A 23,348-nucleotide genomic window follows, 5' to 3' on the forward strand; every position below is an offset into this window, starting at 1 on the left:
GTGAAGGTCATGGTGGCAGATTCAGGTTTTCCAAAATTCTAGTTTTTGTTAAAAAACTTGAATTCTCTCATCTGCGGTATTTGCTCTCAGTTACTTCTTTGAAGCATCATTGGTTCGTCCATCTTTGAGAAAAAGTCTGCCTACTGCCCACGTTTGAATACCGTATTTGTCCATCAGCTTTCTTTCAAGAGTAAAGTTGGTGTCCACGAGAAAGCTGGCTGGCTCCGGCTGCAAGCCACCTTCGGCACCGGGGACCGGCGCCCTTCAGGACCCAGTCACCCAGCCAGCACGCTTTACCTACCCTTCTGACTTCATCTCACAGGGGATCAAAGGACATACGTCAATGGGCCAAGAGTTAATGACTTAATCGCTTTTACCAATTTATCAAGAAGCTTCTTAAGAGAAACTGACCTCACTTACTGTTGGTGTCACATTTCTTTCTTTTTTAAGTCTAGTCAGTTACAATGTGTCAATGTCCGGTGTTCAGCATATTTCAGTCACACATATACATGCATGTACGTCCATTTTCATGTGGAAGGGGTAAACTGGGAGTCCGAGATTTGCAAATATTTACTATATATAAAATCGATAAACAAGTTTCTGTATAGCACAGAGTGTTACTTTTTTTTTTTGATTACTTTTTAAAAAACATCTTTATTGTGCTATGGTTCCTGTACAGAAAACGACACATATTTCCGAGGTACAGTTTGATGAGTTTTGATTGATGTATATACACCCATGAAACCACCACCACAATCAAGACAGCTAACATCTCCATCACTTTGCTCGTGCCTGCGTGCCTGGCGGGGAAGAGTGCAGGGCGGTGGCGGGCAGTCTGCGTTTGTGCCCGTGAAGGCGCCGGCAGTCCTAGGCGAGGCTTGCCTTCGCGCTCCCGCCAGTGAGGCTTCCATCTTTAGTCTCCATTTACTAGTTGGCGTTTTATTTTAAAGAAAAGAGCTTTTATTTCTCCTTTATTTATTTGCCTTATGATTGGCATGGAGTCATGTGCTCCTGTTTGGTGCGATGAGTTATAATCTGTTACTATCATCCCTTATTTTGTTGTTCAGATTGTTGCAGATCTGGAGATCTCTTGGAACTGTGACGGAAAAGAACAAATCTGACTCCGTGTGAGATCTGTTCCTTTGGCTTTAACCCTGTGCCCTGTTTTCTAGGCTTAGCCTTGCTAGCTCTGTGCTCAGGTAAAAGATAACAAGCTGTAGAATAAAGAGTAACATTTGTTTTGTTACAGGTTTTGCAGGAGCACCATGACCTGACCCATGTGCACAGCTGCAAGAACAAAGGATTCCTGCACCGAGAAGTTTGCAACAACCAACCGCACCCACTCCCCTTTTTAATATAAAAGGAGCCTGAATTCTGACTTGGGGAAGATGGTTCTCGAGGACATCAGTCTGCCATCCTCTCGATCTGCCGGCTTTCCCAATAAAGTCATCATTCCTTGCCCCAACACCTTGCCTCCCGATTTATTGGCCTGTCGTGTGGCGAGCAGAACGAGTTTGGACTTGGTAACAGAACTGGCTCTCATCTGCTTCTTTCCGCCCCACGAGGATGGTCTCGGTGTCCTGTCCCTGCCACCAACTGGCCCCGGAACTGCACGGCCATGTGGACTCCGGGCCTGTGATCAACAACGCTCCCTGCATTTCAGCCTTGAAAGATGCTGTAATACGGTGATACCTTTTTCTCTCTCACTTCCAGCCTTTCTTCAGCCTTCAGTTTTGTGTAGCCTTTATAATGTGGTCTTTTAATTTCAGGAGATGCCTCAAAATTTATATTACTTTAGAATTTCAGCCCAGGTGCTACTAAAACTTTTGTTTCTAAGGTTGGTTTAATGAAAGATCTGGATGCATGCCTGGAAGAGCTTCCTTTGCAGAGGTGACACTTCTAAATTCTCCTTTGATACTGATATTATATATAATATCATTTATAATTTATTAACGGCTATATTTGCCAAAGCAAACGGACCAGTCGCTGTCTTCATGGAGTGTAAGTTGTGCAAGAGGCAAGGCAGACACACACAAAGAGGAGAGTGGCTGGTTCCTGCATTTTGTTCTGTTTGTTTTTATTATTTATGGTTACTGACATTCGTGCATGGACCAGGATGAAGCAGTAATGGCCAAAATCGGACAAGGAAAGTAACACTTCCTGGCACTTACCAGGACAGCCGAGTTCACGGGATGTTCTTGGCGGGCCTGCCAGGTGTGGACCGGCGGCTCCTCACTTAACAGCCGCTGGGAGTCTCACCCCCTATTTTAATGGGGTTTCCTCTCACCAAGGGAAGCCCCCACAGCTCTGATAAAGCTAGCGCTGGACTGGGTGCCATGCCCGTGGAGTTGGGTGGCACCAGGCCCACCCCGTCCACAGCGACAGGAGACCCGGCTGGCAGGGTCACGAGGTGGGACCTCTGCTTTCCCGGGGGCAGGAGCAGGGCTCGGGCAGAGGTGGCATCTCCGAGCATCCCTGAAGGCGGCAGCACATGGTGGGGCCCTGTCTCTCCTTTGTGCTCAAGGACAAGTGTGTGGACACCCGAGAGGAAAGACTGGTGCATTTGCTTTGGAAAGAGGCAGACCTGGCCGCCAGCACAGCGGCCACCAGGGGGCCAGCAGCGTCCTCACAGAACAGCCCACAGTTTGTCATGCATCTTATAAAGGGGGGCAAAGCGAGGCCAGGAGGGTTTAATGACCTGTCCGTGGTCGTGAGACCACCGTGGAGGTCAGGGTCCGCTGCTTCTCAAGGGCGACAAGGATGAGGAGGGGGGAGGCGGGACCACGGTGTGCAGGTGGCAGCAAGGACTAAGTGGGAAGCGGGGAACGGATGAAATTAGGGGACCCAGGTTGGCCAGGGCGGGGGTGGAATTGCACCAAATCCTGTCCTTTGAGTGAAAAAGCTGCTCACAAACCCAGGTGGACTGCGGCAGACCCTCCAGCATCCTTCCCCAGCCCCCTGCGCGCATCGCACGGCCCACCAGGCTGTGGGTCGCGGCTGGGGGCCTCGGCCCGGGGCCAGGGGGGACACGGGCGGCTGCCAGCGGGCCTCTCCGGCGCCCCCGCTCCTCCGCGGACAGAGCCACCTGGCTCTCCTGTCACCCTGTCCAGACACTTTGGCTTCAGATAATCAGCTGATGACATTCAGCCTTGTTCCGGAATGCCAGCTGGAACCCTGGGGTTTTGGTCTGGCGCTGCCCTGGGAGCCCTGCCTCTGCCTCCCTGCCTGCTCCTGTGTGTGTGTGTGTGTGTGTGTGTGTGTGTGTGTGTGTGTGTGTGTGAGATGCACCGCACAAGAGTGGACCAGGCCGGGGGGACCAGGAGGAGACAGCCTCTCAAATCTGGCTCACTGCTCTGCTGTCATAACTCGGTTATCTCTTCTCACCAGAATTTGCGTTGCCCTAGGAGACACCTGCTTCCCAAACCCGAAATTCAAAGAACCATGTGTTCTTTCAACGTGCATTCTTCCCCGCTTGTAGGAAGACAGCCTCATGTGACAAAATCCTGTCCCCTTGTGGTTTATGGCTTCCTAATGTTGGGAACAGGCTGGGGCATGGAGGCATTCTATAAAAAGTTTACTTTGAATTGATGAGAAAATTACCGTGCTGGTCTATTTTGTAAGAATCCTGACTTCCTTCGAGGTGAGTCCTTTGGAAATGATGACGCGCACGTCCCTGGACCCCCTGCCGGATGTAGGATGGGGCTGGGGACCCCCCAGGCCGCCTGGCATCTGTTTCATACCAGCTTGTAAGTCACATCAGTGGCTCATTTGAGACTCTCGCTGCCCAGGAAGTGGCTCCTCTGGTTAACCAGCCCAAGCAGGCATCCTGCTGTTTTTCAGGGAACATAAAACAAGGTACGCAAAACAGCCTTTTCCCACCCTCTGGGTGAAGCCCGCTGCAGCGCTGTGGCGGGGCCCTCATGCCTCAGCTAATTTCCCCATCATTCTGTTTAGGGCAGGAGATGGGGGGCCATGCTGGCGTCCAACGGGGAGGCAGATCCCCCGTGAAAAGCAGAGCAGTTTATTTTTTTAAATTTTATTTTAAAATTTTATTTATTTTTGGGGGAGGGGGAGGAGGCAATTAGGCTTATTTATTGATTTATTTTTGGAGGAGGGACTGGGGATCGAACCCGGGACCTGGTGCAGGCTAAGCACGCGCTCTGCCACTTGAGCTAGACCTTCAGCCTCCGAGTGGTTTCTGTTCATTGTCTCCCACGGGCCACACACCTCCAGGATCCACTGTCTGCACAGCACGCACTGGGCAACAGGCCTCAGCCCGGACCGCAGTGCGGACATTCAGTGTCAGTGCGGCCAGTACGGGACTCATGAAGAGAGTGACCCGCTGTGTTTGAGATGCAGTTGGCTCAGCTGTGAAATGGAAACATGTATGAGACACGAGGCCAGCGTCCCGCACAGGACAGACGCCCCGTGAAGACCCAAGCTGTGCAGGAGGTAATGTCTGGGTCCAGACTCCTTTTTCTGAACTTTGAACCCTCTCTGCATACATGGGCACGTGTTTCTTTTATTTTAGGCAGATCGTCTGATCTTGGGACTTCGGAGGTACTAGACCTTAAGGACCCTGCCCCCTCACTGTAAGCGTCGGGGGGGGGGGACCCGAGGTCACCCCAGCAGTGAGTGGCAGAGCCCGGGGGGGCCTCTCGGGTGAGGACGGGAAGGTGTGCTCCTGTGCATCCGAGAGATGAAACCACACTCACTCACGCACTGCGTCTGTGTGTTTCTTTTAACTCTGGCTTCGGCATCTGTACAGTCGCCATCAGCTCATGCTTTTGAAGCTGCCTTCAAACTCCTCGGTTTCTGGAAAACGCACGTGCCTGGGCTGGGCTCAGACAGTGGACTTTGTTTTTATGTTGGGAAGGAAGGCTCTCAGAAGCCCCTCACACATGCCAACTGGTCTCAGTCTCCCTCCAACCCAGACCTGGGTTTGGTGAAGAGGTCCACAAAAGGATGCGGTGTCTGGCTGCCAAGAACACGTGGTGAACATCCACGTGGGACAGGCCATGCCGTGTCAATCCCTCTCTCACCCTGGAGTTTGCCAGTAATGCTCCTGCTTTTTCAGTTCTGTTCTAAGTTAAAGGATGCTAGAGTTCTGGAGTGAGAAGGCACCGGACGGTCCAGCTGCCTGAGCTCGGACAGGAAAGCCCGCTCGAAGGCACACAGCGAGTGGCTCGCAGACTCGGACCAGACGGGATCCTGGGGCTTCTGCCCCAGATGCCGGTGCACATCTGTAGGGCCGCGGGCACCCCCATTTCTTGCTGAAGTTTGATTATGAAGACCACAGGGAAGGTGATTTGAGGCTCAAGTTGCATGCACCGAAGGCCAAGAGGAATGTGGCTTTTCAGGAGACCTGTCTGTTCCGGGGTCACCCTCGCTCTTAATGGGGTAGGTTTTGATCAGGTCATCTTAGAACCCACTAAAGGCACTCTTGAGAAATAACAGGACCGTTTCTGTTTTCTGCAGAGCTGTTCAAAACTAGAGGCGCAATGACATCATTTATGACTTAACAAAAATTGCCTTTGCACACGGAGCAGCCCTCAATGACCCAGCCGGGGAGTCCCCTGACGCTGTGCACCTGGACGAGGGGAACCGTCACCGGGGTCCACCGTGCAGGACAGAAAGTCACCCGGGCTACATGCAGGCAGGACAGCGCCTGGCATTGTCCTCAACTTCTGCCTGAGTGTAGAAGAAGCTGCCGCACTGGAAATGAATTAGTGGCAGCTGGACAGAACACGAGGGATCTTACCAACATCACGCAGAAGCGAAAAACAGTCCCAAGAGATCACCCAGACCAGGGATTCATTTTAAGAGGCATAAAAATCAAGCCACAGGAAAGCATATACTGTTTAGAAATTCATCACCTTTCTGATAAAACAGCTTTTCGAAAAAGCAGGAGGGTGATTCAACGCGCAGTTCAGGGTGGTGGTTATGTCTGAGCCGGCTGCAGCGCGGATGCGAGAAATGGGTGGCTTTCTCATTTGTAAATGGGGCGATGGGTCAGAAAAGCAGGGGAGGGGCAGAGATGTTAGGCCAACTTCTGGACAGAACTTCGGACTCGTGTCTATTAAGCAAGATGTCTTATTCTGACAGTTTCAGACCATCTACCAGCAAGAAGATTCTTTATAATCTACGTTGATTAGGAATGAAAACACCGAACTAAATGAGGCCACGGCCACAGTGCCTCACCGTTCACTCGTTCTGTAGCAAATGATCTTAACTATTCACGTCCTATTCTATTAGACAGAGGACGTTGGGGAGACCAGGAGGTAGACCGAGCTGCAGTGTGCAAGGGATGACAGCATCATAAAAGAAAGCTGGCTTTTAAGTTCGTTTTTAGTAAGTAAATGCGTGACGGTGCTTGAACGGGTGGCTGGTCGCAGGATGGCTGCTGTGTTCCGTGCATCAAGCGCTAATCGAGGTGGGAAGGTGGGCTACTGTGTGGGGCCCGAAGCAGAGATGGTTTGTGGGGCTCCGATGTCTTTCCACAGCCCAGTGGATGGGGCTCCCACACGGAACAGGGCAGAAATGAACCAGAGGGAGGCACAACTGAGTGGAATTAAGACCCAAGTCAAGACACTGGGAAAGGCGTTATGGGGAGAAAAAGATGGGAGGGTCCTTGTTTTCTGCCCACGTTTCCTCTAGAAGCGCGAGGGCGGACAAGCGCCCGGGCAGAGAGGCGGAGGGCGTGTGCCGTGGGTCCCGTCTCAGGGAAGGATGTGCAGGAGCCTGGGAAGCAAAGCCGAGGTGACCAGGAGCCCTGAGGACTGCCAGGCCCTCTTCCCCAGGGCTCCCCTTTAGCCGGGTGGCCTCAGTTAGGGTCGGCTTAACAGGACGTGGTCGCGTCCAGCAAGGAGGGCGCAGGCGGCCTCTGAGAGCCTCACCTCTACCAGTGGGTGAGTTCGGCTCAGTCTTCTTGCTCTGAATCTTGTCCTCAGAATTCCTGGGGTGCAGCCGGGGGCAGCTCTGGGTCCCGGCAAGCCTGCTACACCCCCACTGTCCTCTCTAACGCGGCTGCCTCTGCCTGGGCCGTGCCGTCCGCTCCGCCGCGGTCTCTCAGCTGCCTTCTGGTCTCCTCCGGAGGCTGCGTCCCCTCCCTGAACTTGGACCCGCTTAGCTGGGCCCAGAGGTCCTGGTCCAGTTTTCCAGCCCCTCTTTATGGTTTGGACGCTGCCCTTCTTCCCACTGGCTTTCGGGGTTCTGCTCCACACTGAGTCTAACACGGTTTACAACTGGGGGACTCCTCGCTCCCGGGCACCCCCATATTCTGGGATACATCCCAGCCCCCTGGGCACTCCCTATGAAGGGGCAAAACCCACGAAGGGACCAGCAGGACCTCCCAGGCAGGGCCACTGCCTTCCCGCTTTTGCACTTCTGTAAAACGGCTTGCTTCTGGGAAAACGAAACTTACCCCTAAGATTCCACGGGTTCCCAAAAGCTCACTCCTGATTGGTCCATTTCTAACACCTCATTTGCATTTACCCCTAAAATTCCATTGGTTCCTGAAGGCTCACTCCTGACTGGTCCGTTTCTAACACCTCATTTGCATGTGGCATGAACTCAGTTGAAACCTAAAACCCTATAAAAGAGTGTGTAAATCTACAGACAGGGTCAGCGTGGAGTGTTAACTCCTCTGGGCCCGGTGGTGTAATAAACCCGAGTTCTCCAACCCTCTGAGTGTTGCTTGGTGTCTCAACAGGACTCAGGTTGCTGTCACGCCTACAAGCCTCAGTTTGCCACCCTGTCTGATGGGGTTGTAATGAGCCCACTGATCGCCACCCTGTTGAGTTTGTGTCTTTACCCGAGTCCTGTGTCCCCGCAGAGTTCCTGATGTGCGCACTGGCAAGTACCAGCCCGACAGCATTTCCTCCCTCTGATTATCTGCTACCACAGCCCAGGGTTCAGGTGGTTGGCAGAGAATCCTTGATCCTGGGAGGGTGAGTGACTACTTGGCCCAAATGGGTGACGCTTGACTGCCCTACAAGGTCATGGTGGTGTTGCTGCCCTCGGTTGGGCTTCTGACAGATGACACACAACCAGACTCCTGGATTTTCTGGTCCCAAGGCGCTAGACCTGCTTATCCTCTTTACCTACTTATCGTTTCCCCATCTTCTTGCCTGGAATTCTGACTCGCTGTCTGGAGGCGTGGCAGCCATCCTGCCCACCTGGGTGACAATGGAATCCAACACCGTACGATGGCCGTGTTGGAAGATTCTGGTGCTTCTTTTGGCTTAAGTCTTGGAAGTCTGGGAATTCAGGTTGTTTTCTGACAAAGGGGAAGGTCTTCGGCAGAGGGGAAGGCGTCTCCTGCTGAAAAAGTGGGGTGGCCTGAAGCCTGTCCAGCTCCGGGGACGGGGGCCCCTGATGGAGTTCGCAGGCATTGGGGGTGCGGGGGCGCCTTCCTCTGGCTCCGGGATGAAGAGAGACGTGGTCGTCTGTGGGCTGATTCTCTCATCCGGAGGTGCCTCCGTCCCACCCTGGCAGCCCAGAGCGTCCACGAGTTCTTCTTGGAAAGTTTGTCCTGCCAGGATTTTCCAGACCCCCTCGCTGCCACCCCCTCCTGCTCACGTATGGGGGGGGTGTATTGCTCTGCCTGGAGAACCAGAGAAGCTTTTGCAAGGCTAGTCCAGGAATCACATGAGCCTCCTACCAGCTGAGTCCCAGGGCTGCTCCTGGGTTTCCAGGCTCCGTGGGTGGTGTGGGAGGGGCTCCTTCACTGGGGCCCTGAAGGCAGGACCGGGAAGCCAAAAGCAGCAGGACCACTTGACGTTTCCCACATTCCAAATGTTTTCTGCTGCTGGTTCCTGTAGCCAGGAGCCTTAAAAACATTGTTCTGTCTCTTAAGCATTAAAATGTTACGTATGGAAACTCTGATCTAGGATGGGCAAGCCTTGGATACCGGGATCGGCAACTCAGCTAAAGAAACAAGATGCAAACCCAAACCGCAGGTTTGAACTGTGGGGTGTATGTCCTCTCACTGAGCTCCTCTCTCCTTCCCTCGCCCCTCGCATACTGAAATAAAGAAGCCTCTCTGTTGTGGACTGAACGTTGGCGTCCCCCAAATCCACATGTGGAAGTCCTAACCTCCAGTGATGGTGGTTTTTGGAGATGGGGCCTTTGGGAGGCCGTGAGGGTGGGGCCCTCCCGATGAGATTAGTGTCTTTCTAAGAAGAGACTCGCTCCCTCTTCTTTCTGCCACATGAGGCCGGGAAGAGGCCAGGACACAAATCTTCCTTCACGTTGACCTTGGGTTTCTCAGGCCCCAGAGCTGTGTCAGCTACTGTCTGCAGGTTTTTTTTTTTTTTTTTTTTTTTTTTTTTTTTTTTTTATGGCAGGTGAGCTGACAAAGACACCTTCACCGTGGAGGGGCTCGGTCACCCCCGGAACCAGCTCCCCGCACGCCACATCCTCCCTGCCACCCACGGGCCCCCCAGAGCACAGCTCTCTCCCCACTGACGCTCTCTCAGGAGATTTTCCCAGGATTTTGTTCTGGGGAGAGAGACCAGGAGGGAGCGAAAACCAAACAAGAAGTGGCCGAACGTTTTGCTGTGAGTGGAGGGGAGGGAACTGAAAACCATTAAATTTGTCCCAACACATATATATTCATTACCAAAAAAAAAAAAAAAACCCAAACAATGTAAATGGATTGGAAATAAAATGCAAAATTCCCTGCCTGCCACTTAATTTTCCCCCATATCGTTCACACCTCGGCCCCGGTCTCCACCATTAATGGGCTGACATGAGTATTTCCAGATGTTTCCAGATCGTGTGCACATGCACGCCCAAAGGAGGTAGACACAAAATGTGTGTTTTTTTAAAATATTATTCAGCCTCTTGCTTTATTTCACTTATAGAACGAGGCTGAATCTCCGCGGTGGTGCCTGTGGATTTATCCTGGCCTTCCTCACAACCGCACAGAATTCCATACCACGAGGCACCATGATTTATTTAATAATGTCTCTTTTGATGGACATTTTAAAGTTTAAAAAAGTTTTTTCTCTATTGCAGATAATGTTTTAGTGAACATTTTCATTCATGTACGTTTGTATGGCTGCTTGAGTATTTGTCTTAGCAAATAAAATACCCCAGACGAGGGGACCGATTTCTCACAGGTCTGGAGGCTGGGACTATGGGATCCGGGGGTGCATGGTCAGGTCCTGGTGGGGGCTGTCTTCCTGGCTTCTCATGGTGGCCTCGCGTGGCAGGCGACCACTGGCCTCTTTCTCCTCCTACACGGACATTAATCTCACTACGGGGCCTCAGCCTTTTGATGGGACCTAACCCTATGTGCCTCCCCGGGGCCCCACCTCCAAATACCGGCACGGGGCTTCAACAGGAATCTGGTGGGGGAGAGACATGTTCAGTCAATAATAAGGTTTTAGTAGAGCTGATATCCACAAGTGAAATTGTCATATTGAACGATGTACACATTTAAAACATTTATAGTCCTCCAAAAAGTTGATGACACTTTATGTTCCTGCCAAAATGTGTGGTGGAATGGATTTATCATTTCATTTTTTCCTTTCCTTCCTTTCCCTTCCCTTCCCTTCCCTTCCCTTCCCTTCCCTTCCCTTCCCTTCCCTTCCCTTCCCTTCCCCTCTCCCTCCCTCCCTCCCTTCCCTCCTTTCTTTCTTCCTTCCTTCCTTCCTTCCTTCCTTCCTTCCTTCCTTCCTTCCTTCCTTTCTTTCTTTCTTTCTTTCTTTCTTTTCTTTTCTTTCTCTTCTTTCTTTCTTTCTTTCTTTCTTTCTTTCTTTCTTTCTTTCTTTCTTTCTTTCTTTCTTTCTTTCTTTCTTTCTTCCTTTCTTTCTTTCTTTCTTTCTTTCTTTTCTTTTCTTTCTCTCTTTCTTTCTTTCTTTCTTTCTTTCTTTCTTTCTTTCTTTCTTTCTTTCTTTCTTTCTTTCTTTCTTTCTTTCTTTCTTTCTTTCTTTCTTTCTTTCTTTCTTTCTTTCTTTCTTTCTTTCTTTCTTTCTTTCTTTCTTTCTTTCCTTACCATTTCATTTTAATTGGCATCTTCTTGATTGTTAGTGAAGCTGAACGTATATTTTCACAAGTGTTACCAGTCATTTCTAAGTTTTCCATGAATTGTCCACTTAGACATGGTCAAAGTTTTAGTGGGGTGTTTAACTTAGTTAGGGGTCCATTGGAATTCTTCATATTTTAGGACATTAATCCCTGATGCATCTCAAGGTTTATTTTTTTCCCTCATATAAATTTTGACTTTTTGATGTGTTTTTCAAATTTTATTTACTGATTTATTTTATTGAAGTCTAGTCAGTTTACAATGTTGTGTCAATTTCTGGTGCACAGCACAATGCTTCGGTCATATGTATACATACATATGTTCCTTTTCATATTCTTTTTTATTATAGGTTATTATAAAATATTGAACATAGTTTCATATGCTCTACAGTAGAAACCTGTCATTTATTTTATATGTAATAGTCAGTATCTGCAAATCTTGAAGTCCTTGTTTATCCCTTCGCACCCTCTTCCCTCCTGGTAACCACAGATTTGCTTTCTATGTCTGGGAGTCTGTTTCTGTTTTGTAAAAAAGTTTGCTTGTGTTTTATTTTTTAAGATTCCACATATAAGTGATATAATAAGGTATTTTTTTTTTCTCTGTCTGACTTACTTCACTTAGGATGACAATGTCCAGGGCCATCCAGGTTGCTGCAAATGGCGTTATGGTGTCATTTTTTATGGCTGAGTAGTATTCCATTGTATAAATACACCACAACTTCTTTATCCAGTCATCTGTCGATGGACATTTAGGTTGTTTCCGTGTCTGTTATTTTTTTTCTTAAAAAGCTTTAAGAAAAACTTAGTGGCCCTGTTGCCAGTCTTTTCTTGATGGCTTTAGAGTTACATTGTCTTAGCATCACTTTCCTTGAGCTTCAGGAAGAATCACATACATTTTACCCCAAACTTTCTTTTTTTTTTTTTTTTAAATGTTTAGATTGTTAGCCCATCTGGAATTGGAAATAAGACCATAATTAATAAATATATAGATGTTTTCTCCAACATCATTTAGTGGAGAGCCTTTTACTCCTCCAGTATCTGGAATGTTATCACCATCATATGCTACATTTCCATGGATATGTCTGTTTCCAAAATTCTTATTTCTTTCTATGAATTACTTCCTGTGACTATATTGGTACTCTGCAGTTTTAATGATGTTCATCTTATGTGGCGTATTTTTATATCATTGACATTCCTGCTCAATTATTTTCCCAATGTTCTTGGCTACTGTTGAGCACTTTTGTTTTTAGAGTCCAAATTCTAAAATGTTTACTGCCCAAAATAACGATTGAAATTTTCAGTCGTATGGCATTGAATTTGTTTAACAATTAGGAGAAAACTGGTATCTTTACAAGATTGACTTCTCATATCCATGAATACAATGTATCTTTTAGTCTTCTTTTATGCCTCAGCAAAGTTGTATCGTTTTGGAATTCAAACTTTTCTTGCACATTTAAGTGGATACTCAGCTCTTTTGTAATTTAGTTGCTATTTCAAATAGGATTCTTTTCCATTACATTGTGTAATTAATGACTGACGGTACTTTGGAAAGTTATTGATAGCAATTCTGTGTGGCCACCCTAGTAAATTTCCTTATTCTACTTATTTTTGTTAATAGGTATTTTGTTTTTCAGCCATTTGCTTTGGAGTCAGCAAATTTCTTCTGTAAAAGGACAGGTAGGAAATATTTTCAGCTTTGCAGGTCATTGGATCCTGTTGCCACTACTCACCTCTGCCTCTGTGATGTGACAGCCGTCACAGGCAACGAAAGAATAGATGTGCTCTGTTCCAATAAAACTGAATTTACAAACACAGCCTGCTGGCTGGATTTGACTCTTGGGCATGGGACAGGTTTGCTGATATTCTAAAGATGCAAATAGATCATATGTGAGTAATAAAAATTTTTCCTTGTCTCCAAAACTGTGGACGTCAGAAGAGTGTTGAAATGATAAAAGTCACTCTTGCTTTGTTGTTATTTAAGATGCTGGTATTTCACTGTTATGTTTCTTACTGAAGGAACAAAACCCACAAAGGGACCAGCAAGACCTCCCAGGCAGGGCCACTGCCTTCCTGGTTTTGCGCTTCTGTAAAACGACTTGCTTGTAGGAAAATGAAACTTCCCCCTGAGAGTCCATTGCTTCCCAAAAGCTCACTCCTGATTGGTCTGTTTCTAACACTTCATTTGCATTTACCCCTAAAATTCCATTGGTTCCCCAAAGCTCACTCCTGACTGGCCCATTTCTGATACCTCATTTGCATGTGGCACAAATTAATCGAAACCTAAAGCCCTATAAAATCCTGAGTAAACTGACAGATGGGGTCCAGAGCTTGGAGTGTTAACTCCTCTGGGCCCACCGGCGTAATAAACCTGAGTTCTCCAGCCCTCCAAGAGTTGCTTGGTCTCTCGACGGGATTCAGGTTGCTGTTAACACTTACTACAGTTTTTGGTAGATATTTTTACCCAGTTAAAGGTGTTTTCATGGCTTCCTAGGTTCCTAAGGGACTTTAACAGCAGCGGTTGTGCACTCAGTGTGACTGATGGGGCAGAGGGCGAGGCTCTGTCAAGGGACCCAGAGTACAGACGGCTGCCCACAGGCTCTCTATTGCAGTGCTTCCTGTTTTTGAGACCAGGGCGAAACTTAGATATGATCTTATGGCTTTAACTCTCCAAGATTTTAAAAGTCTTTTTCTGGGTGTGGAGCCAGGACACTGACTGCCAAGCCTGGAGAGTTGGCCTCGGGAGACAAGCCCTGAACGAGGGGAAAACCCACGCAGAAGCAGCCAGAACCATCCGCGGGTCCTTCTCAGACCCTCCCTTTCCTGGGAAAGCTTTTATCCCCCCCCCCCGCACCCCGGAGAGCTATGATGACTTTCACAAGATCATTGGCCCGCAGGCCAAATCTCTTCAAGCTGAAACCCCATCTGCTCAGAGCTTCAGCTAGAATTCCGGGGGCGGGATGTGGGGGGGAGGAGGGTGCTGGTGAGTTTGCCCTGAGGTGAGTGTGTTCGCTTTGGGATGGAAGCCACGAACTGTCCCTTGGGGGTGTCATTTCAGGCTCCGGGCAGCTAGGGCCCCAGAACACCGTCCGTCCGTGTCCACCTCTTCTGCTGAAGCCTGTCCTCCTAGCTGGGGGCTGACCCCGATGGGGGATCTAAGAGGCTTAGCGCCTCCCGGGGCGCCGGGCAATCCCAGGGTGGTGGGGGTGGGGACCTGGCAAGTTCCCTGGATCTGCAGTGCTTCCAGGATCTAGTCCTGAAGTCCTGCCTCCATGTGCATCACAGCCCCGCTCAGCCCTGCGCCGGTGCCTGGTGTGAATGACCCTCAGGGTGAACCTTACTGAACAGAGCAGCGGCTTTTCTGGAAATGACGGACGGTCTCTGGCCTCCATCAGGCTGGTTCTCCTTGTGGGAGACACGAGGTGCAGCCCGGGGAGGGCGGGCTGGACCGGGCTGCCTCCTGCCTGCCCGTCTCAGGCCCTCCCCCTCGGGTCTGGAAGCTGGTTCCTCCTCCTCAGTGTGTGGCCCGGGCTCCATCAGAAGTTCGCTCTTTCCCAGTTGCTGGGGGTGAATTTAAACCCCATAAGTCTCACCCTCAAGGCCAGTTCAAAGGAGAAAATTCTTACTCACTCAGCTGTGCAGGGAGTGCAAGGCCAAACTTTGATCTGCATCTCAGCAGAACGACTTTGCTCAGCACCAGTGGTTTCCTGGCTGGGCGAGTCACAATACGGGTGCTGGGACCAAACACGGTCCCTAAGGGCACCGGCCGGCCACGCGCCGCGGGCTGATGGTGGGAGCCGAGCAGCTGGTTCATGAACTCAGAGTTTAGGACTGAGCAGAATCTCAACAGAACTTCTGTTTGCTTTGTCACTCTCAGGAAACCAAACCTCGCTTGCTATAGAATAATCTCCACCCAGGAATTCCCTCTTGGCTCCATGAAGGGGGAGAGACCAGGATGGAACCTGGGAAGACGGCATTGAGAGGACCCCCCTCTCACTGAAGTTCATCATTCCCGGGGTGGGTGGTGGCAGGAGTTGGGGAGACTCGGGGGGCAGGGGGCATAGGTCACTCTCCATAATTTCTCCTGCATCTTGCAGTTTTGCAAACTAAAGCTGCTCTGAAAATACAGTTTATTAATTAACTTTAAAAAATTACCAGGAAAGATGATCCACCGTAGGTCGGATAAGATCAATAATGAATACCAACACTGCGTTGTTAACAAGAATACAAATTTTTATAAGGTCCTTAAGAATAAAGAACAATGAATAATATACATCTATTTTTTTTAATACCCCATATACAATCAACATGTTTTTGATCAACAGTGTAAACCAGATAAAAGAGAATCTTGCTTTCCATTTGTACAAATATTGCTTTCGTCATAGCAAACCTTTATACCGTTGAAACGTACCATCGATAGAAAGCTGTCGCTTGTTTCAGAAGGAACTTATTGCTGCCTGTGGCTAATTGCTTGTCACACATCCATCTTTATTTCCAAGGGTTTACATGATACAGGTAAGATTACTCTGTAGCCAAATTAAGTCAAAAGGGCTTCTTTAATAAAAAAATAAGTAAATGCACCTAAAAATGTATAGTTTGATCCGCCAGGTGACCGGGTGGGCAGTCTTAGCATTTCCGCTGGCATTTCAGACAGACAGGAGGAATTTGCAACCTCGGAGGGCAGTTTGTGTCTGCATTTCCATGTGGAAAAGAAAATCATGCTAATTGCTTCAGTTTTCCCCCCAGATACAATGTATACAAAAAATATAAAACGTGTTTCTTAAAGCAAGAATTCTCTTGTTGGACTCCTGTGTTTATAACCCCCATCCAGCTCCTTCTGGCCGCCTCTCTTTGTGATGCACTGGTGAGTCCGGGTTTGCTTTCTTCCCGGGCAACGGAGCTGCCCTTCAGGGCGGGCAGCGAGCTGCTTGCACAAGCGGCAGGAACGCTTGGCACCGGTGCCCCTTTAACAGAGGACACGGGACAGAGTTGTCTGCTCTGTATTTCCTTTGCTTTTCATGGGTTGCTCCCCTCCGGCGCCTGGGCACGTGCATGGAGCCTCCCCGTGCACCCGGGTTCTTAATGCTCATGATGGATGCTGCGGTCTTTGTGCTTAGAGTCCTCTCAATCCTGAGGTCCTTACCCCTGCAGAGCTGGCCTGCAACCCCCACACCTGCGGCCGCCCCTAGGCTGGTGGTTCTCCGCCCTGGCTGTACATCAGCATGACTTTAGGACCTTTACAAAGTGTACATCCTGGGTTTCACTGCCCTGGGGCACGAGAGGGCCGCAGGATTTTCAAAAGCGCCCCTGTGATTTCGCCGTGCAGCTGGGGTTGAGAACAGCATCCCTTAGGGAGGTCACGCTGAGGTTGGAAGACCGTTGGGGGTGGTTCGTTAAACGTGCTAAAACATTATTAGGGTTTGTGGCTGTTTCTAATCTATTTGTCAATGCACATCAAGTATAGACATAAAAATAAAATAGCTCACATCAAAGTCAGATGGGTGTATATAAACCGACAAAGAGTTACGTCACCATGTCTGTCAGTTACAGGGTCATTTTGGCAGATGATGGGGTACCACGCAGCTGGATTTGCCTTTCGGCCACAAAGAGAGCAACTCTTTTCTGCTGAATCGCCCTCGAGTCAACAGAACGTGCTTCAGACCAAGACTCAATGTGCTTTCCAGCTTTTTCTCACCTGATAAATCTATAAAAATGATTCTCCTCTTGACCAGGACGATGCCCTGGCTTAGCTCTGCAAAGACGCTGTGGCTTTTCTGAGAGAGAAGAGGGTTTTCTCTCGCAGCAACTAAATCTCTTTAAGCAGAAATGTCACTTTCGAATTTCGATGCGCCTGCAGCCTAAGGTAAACTGTTTCTTTTAGTAGAAAAACGCGTCTTCCTAAAAAATAGACCTTACAAAGTTCAGTGCTCAAAAATGTACAAAAATAGACTTAACATTTAAAAATCCTGCCTGAATGTGTCTGTAAGAGTACAGAAGCGTGTGGCCCTGATGTGGCTGGTGGGACTGGTCAGAGGGGCAGGGGTCTTTATGCGGGAAGGTGTGACAGCCCCGGCCAGGGAACAAACAGATCGTCGTGTTGTGACAGGAACAGCGTGCGCATCGCAGGAGAGGATGCAGAGCAGATCTTCAGGGCCATTTCAACAGCGGTCACTTGGGGTGAGCAGCCATTCTCTGGGGCAGAAGATTGATTTTTCTTACTTCTTAGAAAATGAACCTGTTCAGGGCTTCACAGAGGCTCAGACTAGGGTATGGGCCACCATTCAGGATGCGTTAGCTGCTGGTGACAAGGACCCAGAGGGTTTGGGAATGGCCACTAACGGCCAAGTCTCAAGGCGCATCGCTCTGGCCCTGCCTCTGGGACTCACTTCCACACACAGACTCTGCCCTGACTCGGGAGCGCGGTGTAGACGCTCAGGCCTGTACCACGGAAGGCGACATTTGCGATGGGGGTCTCAACCCAGGCTGCCCATTAGGACGGCATGGGGAGCCCCTGGGATTCTGATTGAACTGGTCTGAGGAGACCCCACTCCTTTTTAAGTTGAGCAGGTGGCCCTAGTGGGCTGCGAAGGACAGAACCCCGAGTCATATACCCCAGCAGCCTCGTCCCACTCCCCGGCTGTCCCCTACCCCCAACTTTGGTGCTGGTCAGAACCACCCCTCGGGAGCTCTGAGAAGCCCCTCGGCGGGGGCTGCACCCAAGACAAAGTCAATCAGCCTCTTTTCGGTTGGGACCCAGGAGATTCCCAAGGGCAGCAAGTCTGAGAGCCACCGCCTTTGCCCTCCTGCCAGGCAGGGTTCAGATGTTTGCAGTTTGCGTGGGGAAGGGGTGAAAGCTCACCATTAGGAACTTTCGCCAAATCCCTGAGCCTTGTCATCACCTGGGGTTCAACCTGCCGCCCCCACTGTGCTCCTGGTCATCAAATCAGGGACAACCTGGCCTCGGCAAATTCTGGGTTCTGAGATGACGGGACTATTTTTGTAGAGATGATGATTCTATAAGAAGATGTGTAACAGGCCCATTGCACAGCTGGCCCCTGGACAACTCAGGGTCTGGGGCGCTGCCCCTCCGAGCAGGGGGCTCCCCCTGTGACCTCATAGTCAGCCTCTGACTCTTTATCTGGAGATTCAACCAACGGGTGGGTCTCACAGTGGTGCCGTGTTCACTGCTGAGAGCATCCACGTGTCAGTGGACCTGCGCTGTTCAAACCTGTGTTGTTCAAGGGTCAGCTGTAAATGTTAGCTTCCCACCCCGATCTGTCTTCAAAGGCCAGGTCTGGGGCTGGGGCCATGGGGAGAGGTTCCAGGAGCCGGCGGAGGGGGGAACAGCTCACAGACTCTCTGTGGGGCCTCAGGGACTGGGTGTCAACTAGGAGGAACCAAGGACAGGAGTGTGAACTTTGAAATCTGGCCCTCTGCACCCCCTGGATACAGTGAGAACATCTTGGGGGAACACAATCTTCAAAATGAATTTAGCAATTAAGATTTTATGTGGGAAACCTGTACAAAGGAGGGAAAGCGTGGGCCGTTCTTGTTGGTTTATTACGTTCTAGTAAAACATTTCAGATTTACAAAGACTAGGATTTTGCTGCTGAGCTGGAGCAGCACGTCGCTACCAGCACCCTGCTTCTCAGGGCTGAAGACCTGGCTTCGGTAGTTCTGCTCTCACGTGAAGAAATGATGAAGGTGGTTTACGGCCAAGGGCCGAAAATGCCAGATTCTTACAAATGGCGTTTTGCCTTTTCAGGAGTCCTCTCCGGATGCCCCGTGGGGGACTGGCATGAAGGGCAGCGGGGCCTGGGGGCCTGCTTCCCTAGGGGGTCCTCGGGCAGGTGCTTCTGGGGCTGGGCTCCCTCTGCTCAGAAGGCACTTCCCACCTGCCCGGTGGCTGAGGGCCTGGGGGTCTCTCTGCCCAACCCCGTGACGGCCTCCTGGTCCCCCATCCCTCCCTGCTCGGGGCTGTCACGTCTTGCCTGGCATCTGTTATATTATTTTAAGGTTCATATTTATGAGCCAGTTTTCTTTACCAAATTGTGAACTTCATGGAATCAGGGACTATGTTTTATTTGCTTTTTTTTAATCTTTAGGAGGACCTATGCCAGGCTGCTGAGATGTTAAAAGGTACTCAGAACACCATATGATGGAATTGAGTTGAATACAGTCTCCATTTCCATTGGGACAAAATTAGATACTTTGGTGACAAAACTGTGGGGCCCTGATCCGTCTGAGTCAATAAATAATCAAAAGGCTAAAGGAAGATCGTGTGTGTGTGTGTGTGGCGGAGCACAACCACAGACTGAAAAGATGGTCTGGCTAAGGTACATTGACTAGGAGCGTTTACAACACTGTCTACAAAGAACCGTGTTCACGATCGGGGTGCAGGGACACAGGTGAGAAAAAGTTAGTGTCCTAAGTACAGAGGGTCCTTTAATTGCAGAGAGTTATTTTAAGGGAAAATGGTTTTTTTCTGCCCACATACCTGCAAGTGTTCTGAAGGCCTTATCACCAATGTCAAAGTCAAGTTTCCTATTTACCACCTGGGTTCCATTTAAGACATCGCGGTGTCTGCGCTGCACCTGTAAAATGCGCCAGCAGCGCGGAGGGCCAGGGGTTCCCGCATCCCTGCCCGGAGCCTGGACCGTTTCATCACCAAGGGTGAGGAGGGGCTTTGGGCGCAGCGTCCCCGTGAGGCGCAACGTACCGTTCGAGTAAAAACAAAACAAAACAAAACAAAAACCCTTATAGTAAAATAAAAGGAAAATAATTTTCCATGAAGAAACTAAACTGATTTTTGGGGGAGGAGGGGATGCTAAAATATTTTTCAAGAACAGCCTCGTTTCTGCAGTTTCCTGAGATACACCTGTCCCCGGAGCCCCAAAGGACTTGATGGAATTCCTCGGAGGCTCAGATTTGGGGCACTCTCATTCCGTCTCATCGAAGGGCTGTTGGTCTGAACGCTGCTGAATCAAATATGAGCCGATCTTGGTTACTGTTGTCGCCGATGGGAAGAGCGGACTGAGTTCCAAAACAATGGAATGGAAAATAAACAGGTCAGTCTAAGACTCAGAGTCAGAGAACACTGGTCAACCAGCGGAGGGGAAGTACCACAGGGACATTCGTATAAAAGAAAGTCTGAGAAAGAATTCTATCCCCTCTGTTTCTTCCTGGCCCAGGAAAGGATCAAAGTGGCTTATCCTCTTACACCTGCCGTGATTCGATATGGGACCCATCGGGCCAGCTGAGGACACGGAAGACTGGCTGGTTTCTCAACTGTCCTGCGGTGGAAGGGTCCCAGCGGAGCCAACGGAAGCCCGTGGCAGCCCGAAGCCTGGCCCTTGCTTCTCGGTCACAGTTGGGTCTGGGTCAGCTCGGTGCCACAGGAGCCCACTGCAAGCAAAATCAAAGGCGAACTTCTGCCCAAGTGGGCGACGCCCTTTCCGGACGCCTCACAGTCTGGAGACGAAGGAATGGCCCTGGAACTGTGCAAAGTGCGTCTGAGCCGGGGGCACTTCTTGGTTGAAAGACAGGACCAAACCGTGGGTCCAAGAGTTAAGGTGGGCATGGCTGTCAGGACCGCGAAGCTGCCTTGGCTTGGTCCCGGGGGCTGAAGGGAGTGGAATTTTTAGGGTGCCACCGTCCCCCTGCGGTCACGCCCCAGTGAGGTCCCTGCTGGCTGGCGCTGCCCTTAGGTACTTTGCATCCCCAGCTGCAGGGCCCTCAAGGATGGCGTTGGCGAGAAGGCCTGCTGGTAGTCGGGGTTGTCCAGGCTGATCTGGGGGGTGCCTTTCTGCGCCCAGAGGGCAGGGCCGGAGAGGGCGCCGTTGACGCAGGCGGGGTGGGCGGTGTTGAGATACTCGGGATTGTCCACGGCGTTGCTGTGCGAGTTCTGGTAGTGGGGGTCTCTTCCAGGCGCCGGGTGCAGAGGCTGATTGTGGTACACGGGGTTCTGGACAGAGCCCGCAGGCCTTTTGGGGATAAACTGGTTCACGTACTCTGAAAGGGAAAAGCAAGCAGGGGTGATCGGCAAAGCGCATCCCGAGCAGGACCCCCCACCCCCTGCCCCGGCTCATCCTGCGCCCTGCGAACACTCCTCAATGAGGCGACAGATGACAGAGGGCAGGGATGCCTGGGGAGACTCTCTTGCTGGAATAAAGGGTGTTCCTTCCTGTCCTTCTCAAAACAACGGGCACGTCTGTCCTCTGCTCACTGAAAGTTCTCAGAGCACAGCCTCGGGATGTGGGTGTGCGCGAGCAGGCAGGGACAGTCCGGGGACAGAACTTACATGAGGGACACGTTTACAGGCCAAGACTGGAGGCAGGAGACGAACGGGGTCAGATCTGTCACATACACACACACGCACACGCACACTCTCTGTCTCACACGCTGGCTCTTGTGCATCCTTGCTGTCTGCTTCACATCCTAGAAAGTCTGCAGACTGACTCTGAAAACAACCTGGATGTGACTCGAGCCCGACGGGGACCCGTGTGCACGCTCAGTCGTTCTCTCTGCTTCTGGCCTCCCTCCCGTCCTTGCGTCCGCACGCGGGCCGCGGGCCCCACCCGGGGACCAGCCTGGAGGAGGCAGCCAGCCAGGGATGCGCAGGCCGGCTGGCGCTGGCCGGGGGAGGCTGAGGAGAAGACACTCACCAGGCGCCGGGAGGAAGGTGTCATCGAGGCTGTCCTCGGTCAGGGTGCCGGTGGGGTCTGAGCTGTACCGTTGCAAGAAGCTGTCTTCTTTGAGGGGATAGCTCTGCTGGGAAGGGAGCAGGCGAGGTTACTCTAGCTGGCGCCGCTCCCTTCAGCACGTTTAAGCATCACCTGAGAGCTTGCTAAAGCACAGCTCCTGATTCAGCAGGTCTGGGGGAGGGCCTGAGAATCTGCATTTCTAACGACATCACCCGCAGCGGGGGCCCACGCTGGGGCCCGCGGAGGGGGCTGCATTTTAAATTTTATTTTACTTAATGACAAGTGAATTTTCAGTAGCCACAAGTGGCCAGGGGCCTCTGTGCTGGTAAGCGTGGGTCTAATGGAGGCTTCCCACGTGGGTGTCACCGTCCCCTGGGAGGTGGCCCCACCCCGGAGATGCAGGTGTGGGGTGATGCTGGCACTGCTGGTCCCTGAACCACATTCTGAATCGCACTTCGACAAGGGATGCTTAAGTGCCAGAGGTCAAGAGAGGGAACAGTACAGGGAGGAAATTCAAGATGATCTGGGTTAAGGTGGGTGGTTTGTAATGTCTAACCGAGCCACGGTACAGAGCGGTGACTTAACTCCGGTTTATAGGTGTCCATACCTACCCCGTTTCTATCCACGCAGGCCACGGTGGGGGTGTTGCTGGTGGCGCTCTGAAAAAGAATCACAGCTATTCACGGCGCACCCGGGCACGCACCCACGGCCCCTGAAACCAGGAGCTGGGCCTCAGGGAGCAGGTGCATTTAAAGGTGCTCTTTTTCATCTTGATTCATTAGCTTAAAAAAAAACCTGTTTCGCTCTATTTCATTCTACCCCTTAGGGGACCTAAAAGGATTACAATCTAGTGCGTACCAGGGGAATCAAATAATTAACACGCTTAATCGATTCATTCTGACTCTGGCTTTACCATCAGGTTAAAATGTACTTTTGTCTGAGTTCCACTGGACGGGTAGCATTTGCTTTTAAGACTCAGTCTGTTCGAAGCAGCAGACAGAGCTTGGGGAAGAGGGGCGCTGTTACCAGAGAGCTGAGCAGGGGCGTCCGGGAGGTGGCGGGGCTGTGGAAGAAGCCCTGTTGGGGGACGAGGTACTCGTCCGCGTCCACCACATCGTCCATGTCCTCTTCGTCCATCAGGGCACGGTAGAAGTTGGAGTCCGTAGGGCTTGGCAAATGCATCCTCTCGTCCCCCTGGCACACAGATTTTGAGACCATCAGAAGGGCCCCTAGAGCTGCCGGTCCACCTGCCGGCTACTGGGGTGGGCCTGGCGCCAGCAGGTGCTGTGTGTTTGCAGATTTAATTCTAATTACCCCTCCAACCCCGCCCCCTGTTCTCAGAAGGGCAGCTCATCCTCCCTTCTCCCCATCCTGCAGTGAACATGCTGAAAATTCCCCGATGTCCAAAAGCCCCCGAAGGAAGTGCAAACAGCTCAGGGGGTAAAAGGAGAGCCCGAAGTTGGAGCATCCATTGAGCGTGTGCTCTGCCGTCAGGGCGGTGACGCCGCGGTGGACAGTAAGACACACACGCTCGATTTTCGCCCCTGTTCCCGACAGAGCTCCCAGACCCTCGGAATTTCCTACACGATGAATGCAGAATGGTGTCTCTTATGAGGA

General features: G+C 50.8%; 1 protein-coding gene across 1 annotated transcript in view; it reads right to left on the reverse strand.

Moving 5' to 3' along the window:
* Nucleotides 1-15,240: 15,240 nt before the first annotated feature.
* The window catches only part of EGFR (epidermal growth factor receptor), a 181,049-nt gene continuing 172,941 nt past the window's right edge, over nt 15,241-23,348 (reverse strand). Inside the window, 5 exon segments of the mRNA XM_031445008.2 lie at nt 15,241-20,782; nt 20,785-21,039; nt 21,693-21,798; nt 22,343-22,390; nt 22,758-22,925. Coding sequence (XP_031300868.2) covers nt 20,694-20,782; nt 20,785-21,039; nt 21,693-21,798; nt 22,343-22,390; nt 22,758-22,925 — 666 coding nt within the window. The 3' untranslated portion in view covers nt 15,241-20,693.

This window comes from Camelus dromedarius, chromosome 35 (assembly GCF_036321535.1).
Source record: "Camelus dromedarius isolate mCamDro1 chromosome 35, mCamDro1.pat, whole genome shotgun sequence".
Classification (NCBI taxonomy): Eukaryota; Metazoa; Chordata; class Mammalia; order Artiodactyla; family Camelidae; genus Camelus; species Camelus dromedarius.